Source organism: Perognathus longimembris, chromosome 8 (assembly GCF_023159225.1).
Source record: "Perognathus longimembris pacificus isolate PPM17 chromosome 8, ASM2315922v1, whole genome shotgun sequence".
In the NCBI taxonomy this organism is placed as follows: domain Eukaryota; kingdom Metazoa; phylum Chordata; class Mammalia; order Rodentia; family Heteromyidae; genus Perognathus; species Perognathus longimembris.
The window spans coordinates 23,949,693-23,967,492 of NC_063168.1; the positions used below are offsets into that span (position 1 = coordinate 23,949,693).

At 40.8% G+C, this 17,800-nt stretch overlaps 1 protein-coding gene across 2 annotated transcripts in view; it reads right to left on the reverse strand.

The window, feature by feature from the left end:
- Gfpt1 (glutamine--fructose-6-phosphate transaminase 1) overlaps nucleotides 1–16,101 on the reverse strand; it is a 47,492-nt gene extending 31,391 nt beyond the window's left edge. Inside the window, exons 1-5 of one of the 2 annotated variants that reach the window (XM_048352657.1) lie at nucleotides 15,940–16,101; nucleotides 6,138–6,245; nucleotides 3,230–3,337; nucleotides 2,141–2,266; nucleotides 214–272 (exon numbers count right to left, since the gene is read on the reverse strand). In XM_048352657.1, the coding sequence (XP_048208614.1) occupies nucleotides 214–272; nucleotides 2,141–2,266; nucleotides 3,230–3,337; nucleotides 6,138–6,245; nucleotides 15,940–15,946 (408 nt within the window). In that variant the 5' untranslated portion in view covers nucleotides 15,947–16,101. The remainder of the gene's footprint in view (nucleotides 1–213; nucleotides 273–2,140; nucleotides 2,267–3,229; nucleotides 3,338–6,137; nucleotides 6,246–15,939) is intronic. The other variant, XM_048352656.1, reaches the window with a different exon arrangement.
- Between the last annotated feature and the right edge of the window lie 1,699 nt (nucleotides 16,102–17,800).

A 17,800-nucleotide genomic window follows, 5' to 3' on the forward strand; every position in this document is an offset into this window, starting at 1 on the left:
CAGGCCCTGAGTCCAAGCCCCAGGACTGGAAAAAATTAAAAATTAGAAAAGTGGAACTGTGGCTCAAGTGGCAAAGCACTAGACTTGAGCACAAAAACTCTGGGACAGTGCCCAGATCCTGAATTCAAGCCCCAGGACACACACACACACACACACACACACACACACACACACACACACACACACACTATTCTTAAAGTATTCTTTACTTACCAAAAACTTTTTCAAGTCTTTGTAATTGGTGATGATTCCATTATGAATAACAATAAACTCTATAAGAAATAAAATATTAATGACAAAAAATTAGGAGTCTGATAGCACTAGTAATGGCTACTATTATGAATAATTTTTCTCAAGTCAAAAATTTTATAACATACTATCATCTACTTTTCATTATTAGATTACCATCATGTAAACTATAAAATAGCAGTATTGGGCTGGGAATATGGCCTAGTGGCAAGAGTGCTTGTCTTGCATACATGAAGCCCTGGGTTCAATTCCTCAGCACCACATATATAGAAAAGGCCAGAAGTGGCACTGTGGCTTAAGTGGCAGAGCTCTAGCCTTGAGCTAAAAACATCAATTTTACCTGTGGCTAAACTACAGTTCCTATGTTACTATAGAAAAGGGTCATTTCCCATTTCCAAAAGAAGACAGCTGAAGTAAATAACTGTCATTCTCATGTCTCTGTTCATTTACTCTTGAGTATGAGTTTCAAGCTAGAACAATTACCTAATTTATGATAAATCAGTGTAAGAATTTGCTAAAAATAATGAAGTGGCGAGCTAGGAATATGGCCTAGTGGTAAAGGGCTCGCCTCGTATACATGAAGCCCTGGGTTCGATTCCTCAGCACCACATATATAGAAAAAACTGGAAGTGGAGCTGTGGCTCAAGAGGTAGAGTACTAGCCTTGAGCAAAAAGAAGCCAGGGACAGTGCTCAGGCCCTGAGTCCATGCCCCAGGACTGGCAACAAAAACAAAACAAATTTTAAAAAAAATGATGTGGCTATTTGGTTCTACAATTAACTTTACTTGCTCAAGCAAGCAAATTCCTGGATAATTCCTGAGTTGTCACATAAAAATGTTAAGATATCATTCCAAAAGAAAATAATATTCTTGGGATTATTTTCATCTATTTCTTATGAATTGGCAATACTGAAAAGTATAAGAATATCAAAAGGTGATAATATAGATTCTTACGTATGGTCTCTGACTATACATAAATTTAAATTCCATACATCAGAAGAAAAATTACTAAATCCAATTTTTGTCTTCTTTGAAACAGGGTCTCACTATGATGCTCTAGCTGGCCTCCAACTTCTGGGTTCAAGTGATCCTCCTACCTCAGCCTCCCTAGTAATCAGAGTAACAGATTTGTGTCACTCACACCTTGCTTGAATATAATTTTGTATCAAATTTTCAAAATGTTATTATATCTAAAGATCTGACTTTAGTTTGAAAGTAAATGAATTTGAACTAAAATGTATTACAAATTGTATAACAAAATAAACATTTCTATTTATTTATTTTTGCCAGTCCTGGGCTTTGAACTCAGGGTCTGAGCACTGTCCCTGGCTTCTTTTTGCTCAAGGCTAGCACTCTACCACTTGAGCCACAGTGCCACTTCTGGCCTTTTCTATATATGTGGTGCTGAGGAATCGAACCCAGGGCTTCATGTATACGAGGCAAGCACTCTTGCCACTAGGCCATATTCCCAGCCCCCAAAATAAACATTTTTAATTGATTTCTGAGAGAATACAGCATCAACACTGAAAATGTTATATCAGGGATACATGAATTAGAAAAATCTATACTGCAGGAAACTACAGGACAAAGAAATAAAAATCAGAAGTAAAAAGAAGAAACTATACATTTAAGATAATGAAGAATTATCAATCTATACTATGGTATATATTTGCTTCCAACAGGTGACTAGGAAGGATTTAAATACATTTATCATACACGGCATAAATAAGGAAGCTGGATAATGTATGAGTCAGGCTCTCTACACTCTATTTGTCAAAGAATTTGAAATTTTCCAGATGGAAAGAAAATTGAAATAATAAAATCATAAAGCCTTCCTTCTCTCATTACTAGCCCTCTGCAATCATCTCAAAGTACAAAGAATCTGTTCAAACCATTATTTTTGTCAGAGCGCTGAGGGTGGCTATTGACAGGACTAGGTTCTCCATGGGTTGCCCAACGGGTATGAGCTATCCCAAGGTGGACATCAAATTCTATATCCAAATCCATATCCTGTTGTTCTGAAAAAGATAAAACGAGAAATTCTATATTCAATAAAGCTGTAAAAATGCTGAAAGCCATGTTAAGTATAATAAGTAGTCCTCTGCCATACCCAAAGAAATATGTTTCAAGGTACTCATACATACACTAATGCTAGTATACCTATTCCATCTTCTAAGAACTTATCATGCATGCCCTGTAGCCAGAACACTTTAGTTTGAGACGTGACAGCAAAACCTATCTTTTGGCAGCCCTGGCATATTTTCTTCTTTCCTTGTTAAGCAGGGAACTCTAACCTTCCTTTATAGGAAGCACTGATGGCTTCTCAGTGGCGCATCTGAACTTCCAGCATCAAGCAGTACTATTGCATTTGGGGCCATTACTAAGTAAGCAAAAATCGCCTCCAAGTGAAGACATATAAGCAATAGGTACCACTAAAAAATACAAATATATTTAATTTCCTTCCCTCATTGTGTGACTTTTTTTTTTCAGTACTGGAGAATTTAGAGTGTTATGCTAGCTAGGCACATGTTTTGCCACTTGAACCACATCCCAATCCTTTTTTGCTTTCATTATTTTTCAGGTAGGAGATTCATTTTTTTTATTTGCCCATTGCTAGCCTTAGACCATGATCCTCCTACTTATAGCTCCCACATAGTTTGGATCACACCACCTGCCACCAAGAACAGTTTGCTCTTTGAGATGACATATTGTTAACTGTTCTCCCAGTGTGTGCTCAAACCACAATCCTCTCAATGTCTACCTCCTGAATATATGATTATAGACATGTGCCAATGCACCCAGGTACTATGACCATTTTTAAAGCTCAGGCTCAATTTAAAGCCATTCAAGCAATAACAAAATCACTTTTTAATCCCTCCCTTGCACTTTAAAAATTGTCCTCAAAATGGATTCTAAAATATACGGCATTGGCAAGGAACACAGAATGGGAAGAAGGACAAAAAGCAAACTAAATACATTACTTTGAACTTCTTCATCCAGTGCCTTAACTTTTCCTTTCTTCTTAATGAGTTGAATTTTACAGGCATTAGCTTCCCAATCTTTGTCATTGCCTCCGTCAAATCCCACACCTAAATCAAGATGAAAGAAAACAATATTTAGGAATGAGCTACTGCTAAAATCATCAATATAAGGCAACTTTTTAATTTAAAATTATACTTTCATCAAATTAATTTAACATTCACTAAAACTCATTATGCATCAGTCATAATAGCTGCTCCAGACAAAAGCAAAAACAAGGCTGGAGGGTATGGGTCAGTAAACACGCTCAGAAGGCACAAGGCTGAGGAGGCAAGGAGAGGAAGATAGGAAATGAGAGGAAAGAGAGGAAGGGGACGAGAAAAGCAGTGAGGGGGGAGGCAGGAGAAAAAAGAGAGGGAGAAGGGGAAGAGAAAGGAGGACTCAGTTACTGTCTGCAATTTTCCAAAAGTCTTTAAGAAAACAGATAAGGAAAGACTAAGTGCTACAGAAATTATTACATATCTTAAGCAATTACTATACAAGTTTACAAGTTATAATGAAGTGCTTCAGGTCACAGCTGAAGGAGGATGGCAAAATGAAGTAATAAGGGGGGCATTCACCTGAGAAGGAGGATAAAGAGAAACACCAGCAAAGCAGCTTTTGAGACTACTTTTTAAGTTGCTAAGGAAAGTAAAAATGTTATCCTTGAAGAGACAGGAAAGCAATGAGCCATTTCAAGCCGGGAAATAATAATGCAAAAACCATTAGCAAACTGTAAAAACAATGCAGAGGATGGGCTGGAGATAGAGGGAACAAACCAAAAATGAATAGACCTGAATGAAAGAAAAGTAATGAAGATGGACAAAGTGATCATGAGGACTAGAACTGACTGGATATGTAATGACAGTGCAAGACAGCCTAAGATACCTACTGGGCTCAAAGGAGTTATGGGATTAGGGGATTGAGAGGTAATTAAATATGTTTCGTTATTCAGAAAAAAATTTGTTAAGACAACTGATGATGATTATTGGTAAAGGAATGTGGAAGGAATTGATGGGGTATGGGTGAATACTACAGTGCAAAGGCTGTAACATGTGCTTTCCCCAGGAAGAAAGCCTAGAAGGCAGGTGGAAACACAAGTCTACACTCTTGGGAAACGCAGCTGGAAATACACTTTAGAAATAAGTAAGATAGGTAGGTGCTGGTGGCTCATGTCTATAATCCTAGCTATTCAGGAAGCTGAGACCAGAGAATTATATGCTTCAGAGCCATTCTGGGCAGAAATGTCTATGACACTCATCTCCAATTAACCACCAAAAAGCTGGAAGTAGAGCTGCTCAAGTGGTAGAGTGACCGCCTAGAGTAAAAAAGCTAAGGGACAGTGAGTACCCATGCCCTGAGTGCAAGCCCCTATACTAACTAAGGAAAAGAAAAAAGAAAAAGAAAAAGTAAAAAGCTGAGTGTGGTGGCTCCTGCCTGTAATGGTAGCACCTGAGAGGCTGATGCAGGAATTTCTCAAGTTTGAGGCCTGCCTGAGCTACGCAGTAAATTGCAGGCCAGTCTGGTACACATAGTGAGACTCTTTCTCAATAACCTTTAAAAAACACTAAAGGGCCAGACTTGGTGGCTCATACCTGTAATCCTAGCTACTCTGGAAGCTAAAATCTGACAATTACAGTTTGAAGCCAGCCTTGGCAAGAAAATCCTTGAGATTCTTATCTCCATTAACCAGAAAGCCAGAAGTGGAGCTGTGGCACAAGTGGCAGATCACTAGCCTTGAGAAAAAAGTTCAGGGACAGTGTCAAAGCCTTGAAGTCAAACCCCAGGACCGGTATACACACACACAGCACTAAAGGAAGAAAGGAAGGGAAGGTAGACCAGATCTCGCCCATAAAAACACAAAGTAACACAGGTGGGCTGAAGGAATATCCTTAATAATCATTATTTAAGACCCCTAAAGCATACAAAAAACAAAGAGCATCATATGGGAAAGATACATTGCCAGAAAAAGAAGGAAAATATTAATAACAAAGGGCTTGTTTGTAGGATTGAATTTCTATCACTGATCAGTGAAGGAAATTAAATACCCAATGTGAAGCATAGTAAATGTTAAATGTACAATGTTAGGTGTACAGAAAAGAGATGTGTCACTGCTACCCTTAGAACTCCCTGCTTTCAAAGTTGGCCCTTGGCTGGCAGCTGGAGGCTTGGGTCTCAGAATTCCTATCATCCTCAAGGAGTAAGAATGGTTTACTATACCTTCGTTTGTGCAAATATCCAGTCTGTCCTAAATACCTGCTTTTTCCTGGTGAGTCAGGACTTTTGGTACATGCTAGACATAAGGTGTTTATGTGACCAGCTCCAATAAAAACCTTGGGCACTGAGTTACCAATGAGCTCCCCTCACAAGTAACTTCAAATGCTACACAACTCACTGCTAGGGGAGTTAAGTGAACCCCACACTGGAAGATGACACTTGAAAGCTCATGCCTAGTTTCCTTCTCATTTCATTCCACATACCTATTGCTTCTGCCAATGTTGCTTTACATTATTTTGCTATAATAAACTATAGCTGTGAGTTCAACTATATGCTGGGTCTTATAAATCACCCTGGGGAATCACAGAATCTGAGGATTTTGTGACTCTCAGACTCACTGTCTTCCATGATAAAAAAGGAATGAAAGGCAGAATTTGTAGAATTTGTAGAATTGCTTCCATGAAAATACCCATGTCATTTGTGTTTTTACAGTAAAGATGGCAACACTGTTGAAACACACAAACTCTTTAAACATGAAAAAGACAAAAAATTCTTCACATTTGAATCTAAAAAACAACAGACATCACGAGTCAAAAAAGAAAAACACTAAGTTCAAGAAATAAGCACACCCATAATACATTTAAGAGAAAATACCAGCAGAATCATATCCTCTGTATTCCAGTCTCTGAAGGCCTTTGATTAGGGTCTCTAAGATTTCTCTTCTTGTGCGAGGAACATGGTAGTTTAAGTAAGCAAATATACCTGCAAACAAACAAATATTTAACAGAATTTTGATTAATGAACCATAATTGGTATAATTGTTTAGGACATAAAATATAAAGCTAAAAAATTTTTGTGTGTCTGTGTGTGGTATTGAGGTTTGAATTCAGGACCTTATATTTGGTAGGTAGGCTCTCTACCACTTAAGTAGTCAGTCAGTCCTTTGCTTTAGTTATTTTGAAATAGATGCCATGTTTTTCAATTATCCTCCTATTTACAACTCTTGCACAGCCAGGATCATAGGAATGCATCACCATTCCTGAGTCTCAACAACTTTTTGCCTGGGCTGGCCTTGAACCATAATCTTTCCAGTCTCTGCCTTTTGAGCAGCTAGAATACAATCATGAACTATCACATCTTCCCTCTTCATTTTTGTTTAAAAAAAAAAAAAAGAAATTTCATTCCAAATTGTTTAAAGGAAGTGACACTTTTTCAAATGTAAATTTCTTGTATAAATGTCAAAATAAATGTGTGTATGTCCACATGCACATGCACACAAGTGTACATGTCAGTCCTGGGGCTTGAACTACTTGAGCCACCACTCCACTTCTGGCTTTGTATGTGTGTGTGTATATGCACTTACTTGGAAAAAAATGTGTGTGCGCACGCGTACCTGAACACTTATTTGGAGACAAGTCTCACTGGACTATCCTTCCAGGCTGGCTTCAAACCACAATCCTCAGATCTCAGCCCCCTGATTGGCTAGGACTACAGCACTTGGCTATGTTCAGTGCTTTTAAAGAAGTTTATAAGGCTGATAACTTATGTTTCTTGACTGCCATTTTTCAAGTAAAATTTTTTTAATTACCAAATTTAACCAGTGATTTGCACCTGCAATCCTAGTACCTCAGGAAGCTAAGATGTGAGGATCATGGTTCAATGCTAGCCTAAGCAGAAAAGTACTTGAGACTCTCATCTGCAATTAATCACCAAAAAGCTGGAAGTAGAGCAGTGGCTAAAAGTGGTAGAGCATAAGACTTGAGCAAAAAATAAAAAAGCTTCTAGGCTCTAAGTTCAAGTCCCAGTACTGGCATTGGCACATATGCACGCGCGCACACACACACACACACACACACACACACACACACACACACAAACTACGACTGGGAGTTTTACCTGGTGATAAAGCAAAACCCTAAATTCAATGTCCAAAGAAAACAACACACAAAACACAATTCTTCTAAAATGATACTATAGCTGGTTGGGTTTGTCATCCCAGCTCTCAAGTTGAGAGAGGTTCACCAAAAGGTTGAGATCAGGAGGATCACTGTTGAGAGACCAGTCAAAGTTAATGCCTGGTTCTCTAAACTGAAGAAGGGAGGGAGGGAGGGAGGAAGGGAGGGAAACAAGCCAGGTGCTGGTGATTCATGCCTGCAATTCTAGGTGTCCAGGAGGCTAAAATCTGAGAATCATGGTTCAAAATCAGCCTAGGAAGATAAATCTGAGATGTTTATCTCCAATTAACCATCAAAAATATAAAAGTAGAGGTGTGTGGCTCAAGCAGTAGAGTTGGCACTCTACTTAAGTGGAAAAGCTAAGATAGAATGTAAGGCTCTGGGCTGGGAATATGGCCTAGTGGCAAGAGTGCTTGCCTCGTATACAAGAAGCCCTGGGTTTGATTCCCCAGCACCACATATACAGAAAATGGCCAGAAGTGGTGCTGTGGCTCAAGTGGCAGAGTACTAGCCTTGAGCAAAAAGAAGCCAGGGACAGTGCTCAGGCCTTGAGTTCAAAGCCCAGGACTGGAAAAAAAAAAAAAAAAGAATGTAAGGCTCTGAGTCCAAGCTTCAGTACCAGTATATGCACGCATGCATGTACACGTGCATGCACATACACACACACAATCCTGTGAATTAAACATGTCCCCAAATCAGCTTTTTATTCTACCATCAGGTCTCCGTTTTCCCTTCCATAAAATGAACTTTGAGATGATAAAACAGATTCCCTAGGAAGCACCAGCAAGTCATAAACATGGATTTAGTAGCACTATTTTCTAAATGGGGTGCCAGTGGCTCACACCTGTAATCCTAGCTACTCAGGAGGCTGAGATCTAAGGATTGACATTTGAAGCCAGCCGAGGCAGGAAAGTCCCTGAGACTCTTTTTTTTTTTTTTTCATTTCTTTATTGTCAAAGTGATGTACTGAGGGGTTACAATTTCATATGTAAGGCAGTGAGACTCTTATCTCCAATAAACTACTCAGAAAAAGCTGGAAGTGGTGCTGTGGCTCAAGTGGTAGAGCACTTTGAGGCTTGAGCACAGAAGCTCAGGGACAGCACACAGGCCCTGAGTTCAAGAATCAAGACCAGCAAAAAGAAAGAAAACCAACTGATTCACAACACCTATTACACGGGTTATAATAACACAGACCTATATTTTTCACCACTGATAGTTGAGGTATTGTACAATTCTCCCTTAACTCATTATTTATAATATTTGAGGCCTCTTCCATTTGCTTTGAAGCCATTTCTGATGACTCTGGCACTTTCTAATACCTGACAGACTGTCTCTCTCTTCTGTCTCTCTCACTTCTTTGTAACAGCACTTGCATGGTTTTGAGTGCTCTGTAACTACAAAACTAAAGCTGAAATCCTGGCAAAAGAGGATATTATTTTCAGAGCACATTATTAAGGATTAATAAAAAGTAGAAATATTAAGAACATTGTTCTACAAAACCACATTATCTATCACAACTAAGATGGTAATAAGCCTTTTATCACTACCTAACCCAATGTTCACATTCAAATTTTTCCCACGATCAAAAAAATCCTTGTATAGCAGTTTTGCTTATTCAAGTATCTAAAAAGGATCACCCCTCACATTTGGTTGCTAAGACCCTTACGTCTCTGTGAAACCAGAATGTGCACCCTCTCAACTGCCCCATTTTCCCTAAAACAAGCCAGGACCAATTTTCTTGGTAAATATCACACCTTCAGGTTGTGTTCAACTGTCTCCAAAATGTCATCTAACCAGTTCTTCTAACCCCTGAATTTCCTGCAAAGTGTGAGCCAGAAGATGGATCAAAATGCTTGATAGTCTTAAGTTAAGAACTAAGCCAGGAACTGGTGGCTCATGCCTGTAATCCTAGCTACTCAGGAGTCTGAGATCCCGAGATCATGGTTCCAAGCCAGCCTGGGCAGAAATGTCCATGAGACTCATCTCCAATTAATCATCAGAAAACCAGAAGTGGCACTCCAGCTCAAAGTGGTAGAGGTTGAGTGAAAAAGCCCAGGGACAGTGCCCAAGCCCTTAGTTCAAGCCCCATGACCACCACCACCACCACCACCACCACCACCACCAACAACAACAACAACAACAACAACAAAACTATAGAGTGGGTGGAGACAAGAATGGTTCCAGGAGTGTATGTATATTGTCTGGTCATTCCCTATTGATGATGGTAAGATTCATCACTGGTTTCAAGTAAAGACAATCAGATTACTAGGTGCATGATATTCTGAAACATCTTTAGATTCCTTTGTAGGTTTAGAGATTGGTAGCACTGGCCTAGAGATACAAATGTTTTCTTTGTAGCCCATAAAATGTTCATCCTCCAATCAGGCATCTTAGATTCAATGAAATAGCATCTATTAAATTACAACTCAAAAAGTGCTTTTTATTTGATAAAAGTAGTATTATTGCAATAATCATGACTGTCATTTTTTGGTTTGCTACTGGGGTAATAAAAAAGAGAGAGAAGGGGCTGGGGATATAGCCTAGTGGCAAGAGTGCCTGCCTCGGATACACAAGGCCCTAGGTTCGATTCCCCAGCACCACATATGCAGAAAACGGCCAGAAGCGGTGCTGTGGCTCAAGTGGCAGAGTGCTAGCCTTGAGCGGGAAGAAGCCAGGGACAGTGCTCAGGCCCTGAGTCCAAGGCCCAGGACTGGCAAAAAAAAAAAAAAAAAGAGAGAGAAGAGGAAAGAGGATGCAGAGATATGAGAAATAAGAGGTAAGACTGCAGGAGCTGAAAGGAAGAAAAGGATGAAGGATACCAAGAAAGAAATTTTCTAAGATGGAAGTAATACAACTGAGAGAAGACAGGACAATAGATTGACCTAAACCATACCTAGTTAGAAAAATCAGAGCTAAGACGTCAGTCTGTCAGTTTTACGGACCTGCCTTTAGAACTATCAGTCCAAGACAGTCCATTAGCTGAAATAAGGGATTATCTGTAATTATAGAGTGGCTGGAAAAGTATAAAGGCAGCAAGTAACCAGTTACCATACAAAGCACTTTCATAGGGATGTAATTGTACTCAAAATGGTGCTTGTCAGGACAGAAATCACTGGATTAACCTTTATTGTCAGATCTTTGACAAACTTTCCAAAGAACATATCTTCTCAAGGCAACTATGAAAGTCTAGAAATCTGCTACGTGATAAATGCCTCAGTATCTCACACAGTAGCTGGATGAATAGAGACACTGTCTACCCCCAGACAGGCATAAGCTTTCATAGTGTAAATTTTCTTATTTATGACTCACACTTGGGATAAAATTTTCCTTTGGTAAAGCAGATGTTTGTGAGTACATGTATCATTCTCCAAGAACAGGAACTGAATGGGCTCCTTGACACTGAACAGTTAGAGCTCAAAGCATCATTTAAGCTCTGCAAGAACAGAAACTGAATGGGCTCCTTGACAGGGAACGGTCTAGAGCTCAAAGCATCATTTAAGCTCTGACATTTTTAATCACACGCTCCCTCTCACATCTTCCTATATCATGTTTCTCAAGAGAAGAACATTCATTTCCTCTCAGCTTTTAAGAGTTTATCTCTCTCTCTCCCATATCTCTATGACCACTCACATCAGGTCACTTTTCATCATCGTGCCAAGTCAGTCCACTCTGGGCCCTCTGTGCTTAATCCTGAGTCCCACACCTATACGGGACCATGAGACACATAGAACTCATTCATCTACTGCCGTCCACATTCATATGAGCCCTTCCAGTTGCCAAGCAATCCTGTTCACTTATCACCTATCCAACTCCCAAACTTCCCCCATGTATTATTATTATTATTATTATTATTATTTATTATTATTATTATTTGTGTGTGTGACCTTACTGGGGCTTGAACTCAGGGCCTGGGAACTGCCTCTGAGCTTTTTTGCTCAAGACTAGCATTATAACCACTTGAACCACAGCTTCACTTCCAGCTCTTTTTGATAGCTAATTGGAGATAGGAATCTCATAAACTTTCCTGCCCATGATACGCCTATCTCAGCCTCCTGCGTGGCTAGGATTACAGACATAAGGCACCAGCACCTGGCTCATATATTTGTTTTAGAACCTACAAATTTCCCATTTCTCTTCTTCCTCATTTTTAGTACGTATGCACTATAGAACTGAAACCTTTATCTTCATTTCAACAATGTAGTACTCTGTTTAACTATAATCCTTTCTGAGATACTCAAAAACAGGAGAGCCATATTCCACATACTACTTTCTAAAGCTAATCTCTCTTACCTGTAACTCCAACAGTAAACATTCCATCTTTTGTAGATTAAATTTTCATTGTTCAATGTTCTAGAACAATTTTTATTTGATTTTCAGACAATATTTAGAGTATAAAACCACACAATGGGCACTCTGTAGTAAATAACTTCTAAGTTAACAGGTCAGGAACCACTCAACTTCTCAAAACTCTGAAAGGACCTCTAAACTTCTGTCACTGTTACTCGCTGCCCTCTTCCTCAACACTAACTCATGCCTTTCTGCTTTCATATATGGGGTGAACAATTACTTCTTCATATCCAAATCCAACCAACTTCTCTCTGCAGCACTCAACATGAATGATTTGGACTGGGAGTGTAGCTTAGTGTAGAGTTCTTGGCTACCACTCATAAGTCCCCAGTTCAATTCCCCACACTGGATTGAGAGGTAGGAATGTAGAAGAAACAAAGTGGGGCAGAAATGGAGAGAGGGAGGGAGGGAGAGAGAGAGAGAGAGAGAGAGAACCTACAAACGCCCATTTTTCTACCTTTGTAGAGTATGCATTGGCAAAACCACTCTACTAATTAGACAGAGCAAAAGTCTGATTTTGAAATCAGCTCTACTTCTGCCACTACTGTACAACTGTCTTTTGCTCTCTTTCCTTGCACTTTTATTTATTCCTTCAACTTCCTTCTTCCTCAATGAATTAACTCATCATTGTACTCCTGCCAACCAACACCTTCTCTCAAGTAAGAGTCCAGAACATTCTTGGTCTCACACAGATACCCCAAATCCAGAGCTCTCCTCTCTCTGAACTTCTACAGTGGTCTATGAAATGGCAATGAAAAAGAATGTATATTCACTTTGCTTCCTCTGACCAGAGTGCAATTCCTTGAAGGCAATACCTTGTTTTAGTCATCTATCCCCAGAGCAGAATGCCAAGCATAAAGGCCATTTTCATAGCATATTCTAAGACTTTCTAGACACCTGACAGAGTCAAAATTTTCCAAATGACAGAAACAGAATACAATTTGCAGGTTCTAAAAAGATTCTAGAAGCATCCTAAAAAGATATGAAGTGAAAAAATATTTCATAATGAAAAGTTTAAGAGACATCAAATTTTACAAAGTGATCAGGTTTATACTTAAGAGTTTTTTTTAGAAAACATAGAGGAAGTGCTTATTGGGCAATTAAATATTGCCTCTCACAACATTATATCCTGTATGATATCTACGGATTTGTACTGGTTTTATGACTCATCCTAGTAACCAGTTTCAAAATCCTTCAATTACCTCCAAAGTCATTAGACAGTATAATTACAAAAAAAGAAAAGAAAAAGAATTCTGATTTCCAAATACATTGCTTTATCTTATTTTATTTGAGAGCAGGTAATACTAGAGTTTGAACTTAGGACTAGAATCTGCCAGGCATATGTTACCACATGAACTGTGCCACACTATACCACCCTACCCTCCACCTCCACCCCCCACATGTGAGCCTTTTTGCCAGTTATTTTTCAGATATGGTCTTGAGTTTTTAACCATGTTGGCTTCAGCCATTTTCCTACTTACACCTTCCACAATACTGTATCACAGTTATGAGCCACTAGACCTGGCTTGTTTGCTGAGATAGGGTCTTGACAACTTTTTGCCTAGTTTGGCCTGTAATCCTCTGGATCTTTGTCTCTTGAGTATCTGGGATTATAGATGTGAGCCAGGACTCTTATCCCTTTGTAAGATACTTTTAAATTGCAAGTTCCCATACAGCTTGAGCAAAATCTCATTGGCAAAACTCCAAAAATCAGAAGAGTGTAATTCCTCATTTACTTAATAATCAGAAAAACAACCTAGGAAAAGCTAGAAGTTTAAATGACTTGATATTTGATATCTAAGCAAAACCAGAGGTATCTGGGTACCATTCACATCTATAATCCTGGTTACTCGGAAGGCTGAGATTTGAGAATCAAGGTTCATAGCCAGCCTAAGCAAACAAATCCTGAAAACTCTTATCTCCAATTAACTTGCAAAAAGTCAGAAGTGGAAGCATGGTTCTATGAGTGTGAGACTCTGAGTTCAAACCCAATATAGGCACAAAAACAAACAATACACAAAAGCAATAAAAACAAAAAAAAATTCTTAGGAGTCAAGAATAAACCAGGGGGCTGGGAATGTGGCTTAGCGGTAGAGTGCTCGCCTTGCATGCATGAAGCCTTAGGTTCGATTCCTCAGCACCACATAAACAGAAAAAGCCTGAAGTGGCACTGAGGCTCAAGTGGTAGAGTGCTAGCCTTGAGCAAAAAGAAGCTCAGGGATAGTGCCCAGGCCCTAGGCCCCAGGTTCAAGCCCCAGGAGTAGCAAAAGAGAGAGAAAGAAAGAAAAAAGAGAGAGAGAGAGAACTAGGTGCCTCATCCCTTTAATCCTAGCGACTCATGAGACTGAGATCTAAAAATTACTGTTCAAAGCCAGCCCAAGTGGTTAATCTCAAATTAACCACCAAATACTAGAAGTGGAGCTATAGCTAAAGCAGTAGAGGCTGTGAACAAAAAAAAACTCAGGGACAGTGAGTTCAAGGGCCTTAAGTTCATGCCCCCAGGACCAGCACAAATATTAATAAACAAATGTGGGAGGAAACTAACTACACACATCTTTTTGAATTTTTCATTAGAGAGGAAATTTGAGTACTGGAATTACGCACAGCTCTAAGCTGGGTAAAAGCTGGACTTTGGAAATGCCTCTAATTGCACTAGCCTATTTATTCTTCATAATCTGCTTCCTCGCCAGTAAAACTCTTGCTTAATGGCTATCCTGTAACTGGCTATATAAAAATTCCCAGCACTTGAGCCACCACCCTAAAATTCTTATCTGAGCCATCTCTAAACCGGATCTGATTTTCTTCTTCTATAGTACTTCAACATCCTTTCTTCCTGGAACAAGATGAGGAAATAACCTGCAACCAGGATATCAGGGCACATTATTCAAGAACACTTAGTTACCAATGAAGCACAACGGCAGCTAACCAGTTTGAAAATTCTCTATTTTACAACACTAACTTAAATCGTGTGTTTTACAAAACTATTCTTAGACACAGTAAACAAAAGTATAACTGATTCTGAAGTCAACTCTACTCCAGTAATTGCAGTAAGCTATTTATAGGTGTTTCTGTTTTTATGTGTTTTTAAAAAAAATCTACTGTAAATTTAAAACTGTTCCTTCCATAAGCTGAAATGAACATAAAGTGAAATACAGGGGGACAAAAGAGGTTAATGAATACAATCCTACCCAGTTCCTTCATGTCAAAGGCTGCAGAGTTAACTTTGCTAAACAGCTTCAATTCCATTACCACCTTACTTCTCCTTAAAAAGTGTTCTGAGTTCCAGAGGGTAACATCAACTGATAATTTCAAAAAGAAAAGCAGTTTCAAAGAGGAAAGACAATGCTTTTTGACAAGGGCTAAATGAATCCCAATTTTAAAGTATAATCAATCATGTCAGATGTCATTCACACAATCCCTTTCAGTAATACTTATAGAGGATAATAAAAGAACTCTCAAAACATGGACTATAAGGGATCTCACTCATTTCTCAATTGTTCTAGAAAAGCCATTGGTCACGTTTTAATCGAAGTGACTATTTGAAAAGGGTACACATCGCAAATGATAAACAATAAATATTACTCATAACTAAGCATTCTTCTCGGAAGTACATGCAAGTGGCCCAGAATGTGTGGTCTGTCTCCCAGGGTCAGTTCTGACCCCCTCAAGGAGATAATGGACGAGTAAAGCTTTCAGTGCAGGCAGGGAGTGGCAGGAAGTAAGATGCTATGAAACACCATTGTGATTTTACTCTAGCTAGAGTTCTGGGGGGCCTGTCAGGAAGAAGGCGACTGCAATGGGATTTTCCTTTCGAAGAAGGAAAGCTAAGTTTCAAGATGCCACCCGCGCTTCCACAGGTTGCCCCGCTCACCTGGAGGCCCATTTCCGCAGCGCCTGGTCCACGCCTCCGTACCCCCCGCCCCTGGGGTCCGCGCTGCACTTACCCGCCCCCTCCCTCTCAGAGGCCCACCCGCCGCCCAGGTGTCCCTGGGGGACCCCCACTTCCCTGCTCCCGCGTCCACAGCCGCCGCAGGACGCCCCCTGCCCATCACAGACACCCGCCCGGCCTTGGCAGCGCCTCGGGCCTCGGCGGACGCGCGCTCCGCACCTCTGGACTGCCCGGCAACACGCCCCCCCGCCCGCGGTCCCCTTACCACACATGCTGCCGGAGGCGCGGCCCGCAGGGCGATGGGGTGAGCGGCTGGCGAGATCCGGTGTGCAACTCGAGCGTGGGGACGAGGAAAGAGCTCCGGAGTCCGGGCTGGCAACAGCACGACTCGCTTAGGGATGCGGCGGCCTGAGCAACGACAAACCTTCCCCGCCTCCCGGGCTCAGCCCCCAACCGCCGCCGGCCCCGCCCCCCTCCAGGGAGCCCCATTGGGCCGTCTCCGCGCCACTCGCGCTTAGGTCCCGCCTCCCCGCCCCGCCCCGCCCCCTGGGCCCACGTAGGCGCTGGACTACCGGCGGTGGAGACGTGGCAGCGGCTCGTGGCTGCATCCGTCTGGGGTTCCTGGAGCCGCCTGCCTCGAGGCAAGCACACCAGGACTTGAGGGAGGGGAAACAAAAAACAAAACTCCGGGCTTGGCTAGGAATGACGGAAAGAAGAGGATGGAAATGTTAGCAAGGCAAATAGCTCGCCCAAGGAAAGAAAGAGGCTTTCAGAAGCGATCCTGAGGGACAAATAAGGCAGAATGCAAAAGGAACCTAAGGCTAAAGACAAACAGCAAAGGACTAGGTAAGGTCAGGGAGACAGGGACCAGAATTCTTGATTCCTAAGTGCCATTCACTCCCAGCCTAGCATTCTGGTGACTGGCCATTCAACAATTAAGTTCATATATTAATGTACTCGGCCTCTGACAGCCATCCTCACTCCATCCATTGCCTCCCCAGACGCCCCCTCCACCACCACCACCACAACCCCTCGTTATTGCAGAAAAGGAGCAAAGGAATGGGAGGGTAAACTGTCTCAACACTGTACAGGACTTCCACCGGCCACTCGGACTTACGAATGATAATTCTTTGAATTAATGCGCCGCTTCAGCCGAGCAAGACTTGGTTAGAGAGGAAAGATGGTTCTGTGAAATTATTACCTGGGCATCTGCTTCCAGAAAGATGTAAATTGCATCTTCAACTAAATGTGGATAGTTTACCAGACCTCTATCAAGGTCACACAGAAATCCTAGGGTTACCACCTTATTGAGACATGCGATCTAACCTCATCCTACACCTTAGGGTTTCCTTCCTACCCAACCCCTCTACACACTCCCACAGGCTAATTAGAAGTACTCTAAGCCAACATGCTAAATCTAAACACATTTTGGGTTCTCTGCCTAGAATCCCCATCTCTGTTTATATGCCCTGTTCAGAAAAGTCTCTTTTTTCTTCCACAAAAGCTGCCATTTTAATGCAATATGCTTCTATAATTTATCATTTAAAAAAAATAAATCCTCACTAAGCTATATGTTTCTTGAGGAAAGAATGAGTCTATATATAAAACACAGCATATACACCAGACACACACAAAAAAGGATGGTAACAATTTTTAACTGAGTGGAAAAGCCAATCATGTCTTGGTAGAATTGACCTTTCAAGGCTGTTTATAGGAGCATAAATAGCTTTCAGTGTTTCTAGAGGGGGTAAAGGGAGGGGTGTCTTTTCACCATTTGTTTCAAGGAAATTGTCACACCTAACTAATTAAGTTTATTTCTCAACTAAAAGCCCTTTATTATATGAAGCCTTAAAAGGTTCTGGTTGGACTTGGGTGATAATGCTGGAGGATTAAAGGCATGATTTGAATGCTTAAGCAATACCTTTGTTCACTGGCACCAAACCTGTGAAGACCACCAAGAAAATGCCAGCAGTACCACCAAAGTTCCTGTGCTCCAACTATAGTAATATGTTGGAGCCCTTGCTTTCCTCTTCTGTCTGCCATGCTTCTACAATGGCTATCCAGTTGCCTAAAACCTCTCTAAAGCTGTTTTGGAAGATACTTAAGCACCACTTGAAAGGAAGAAA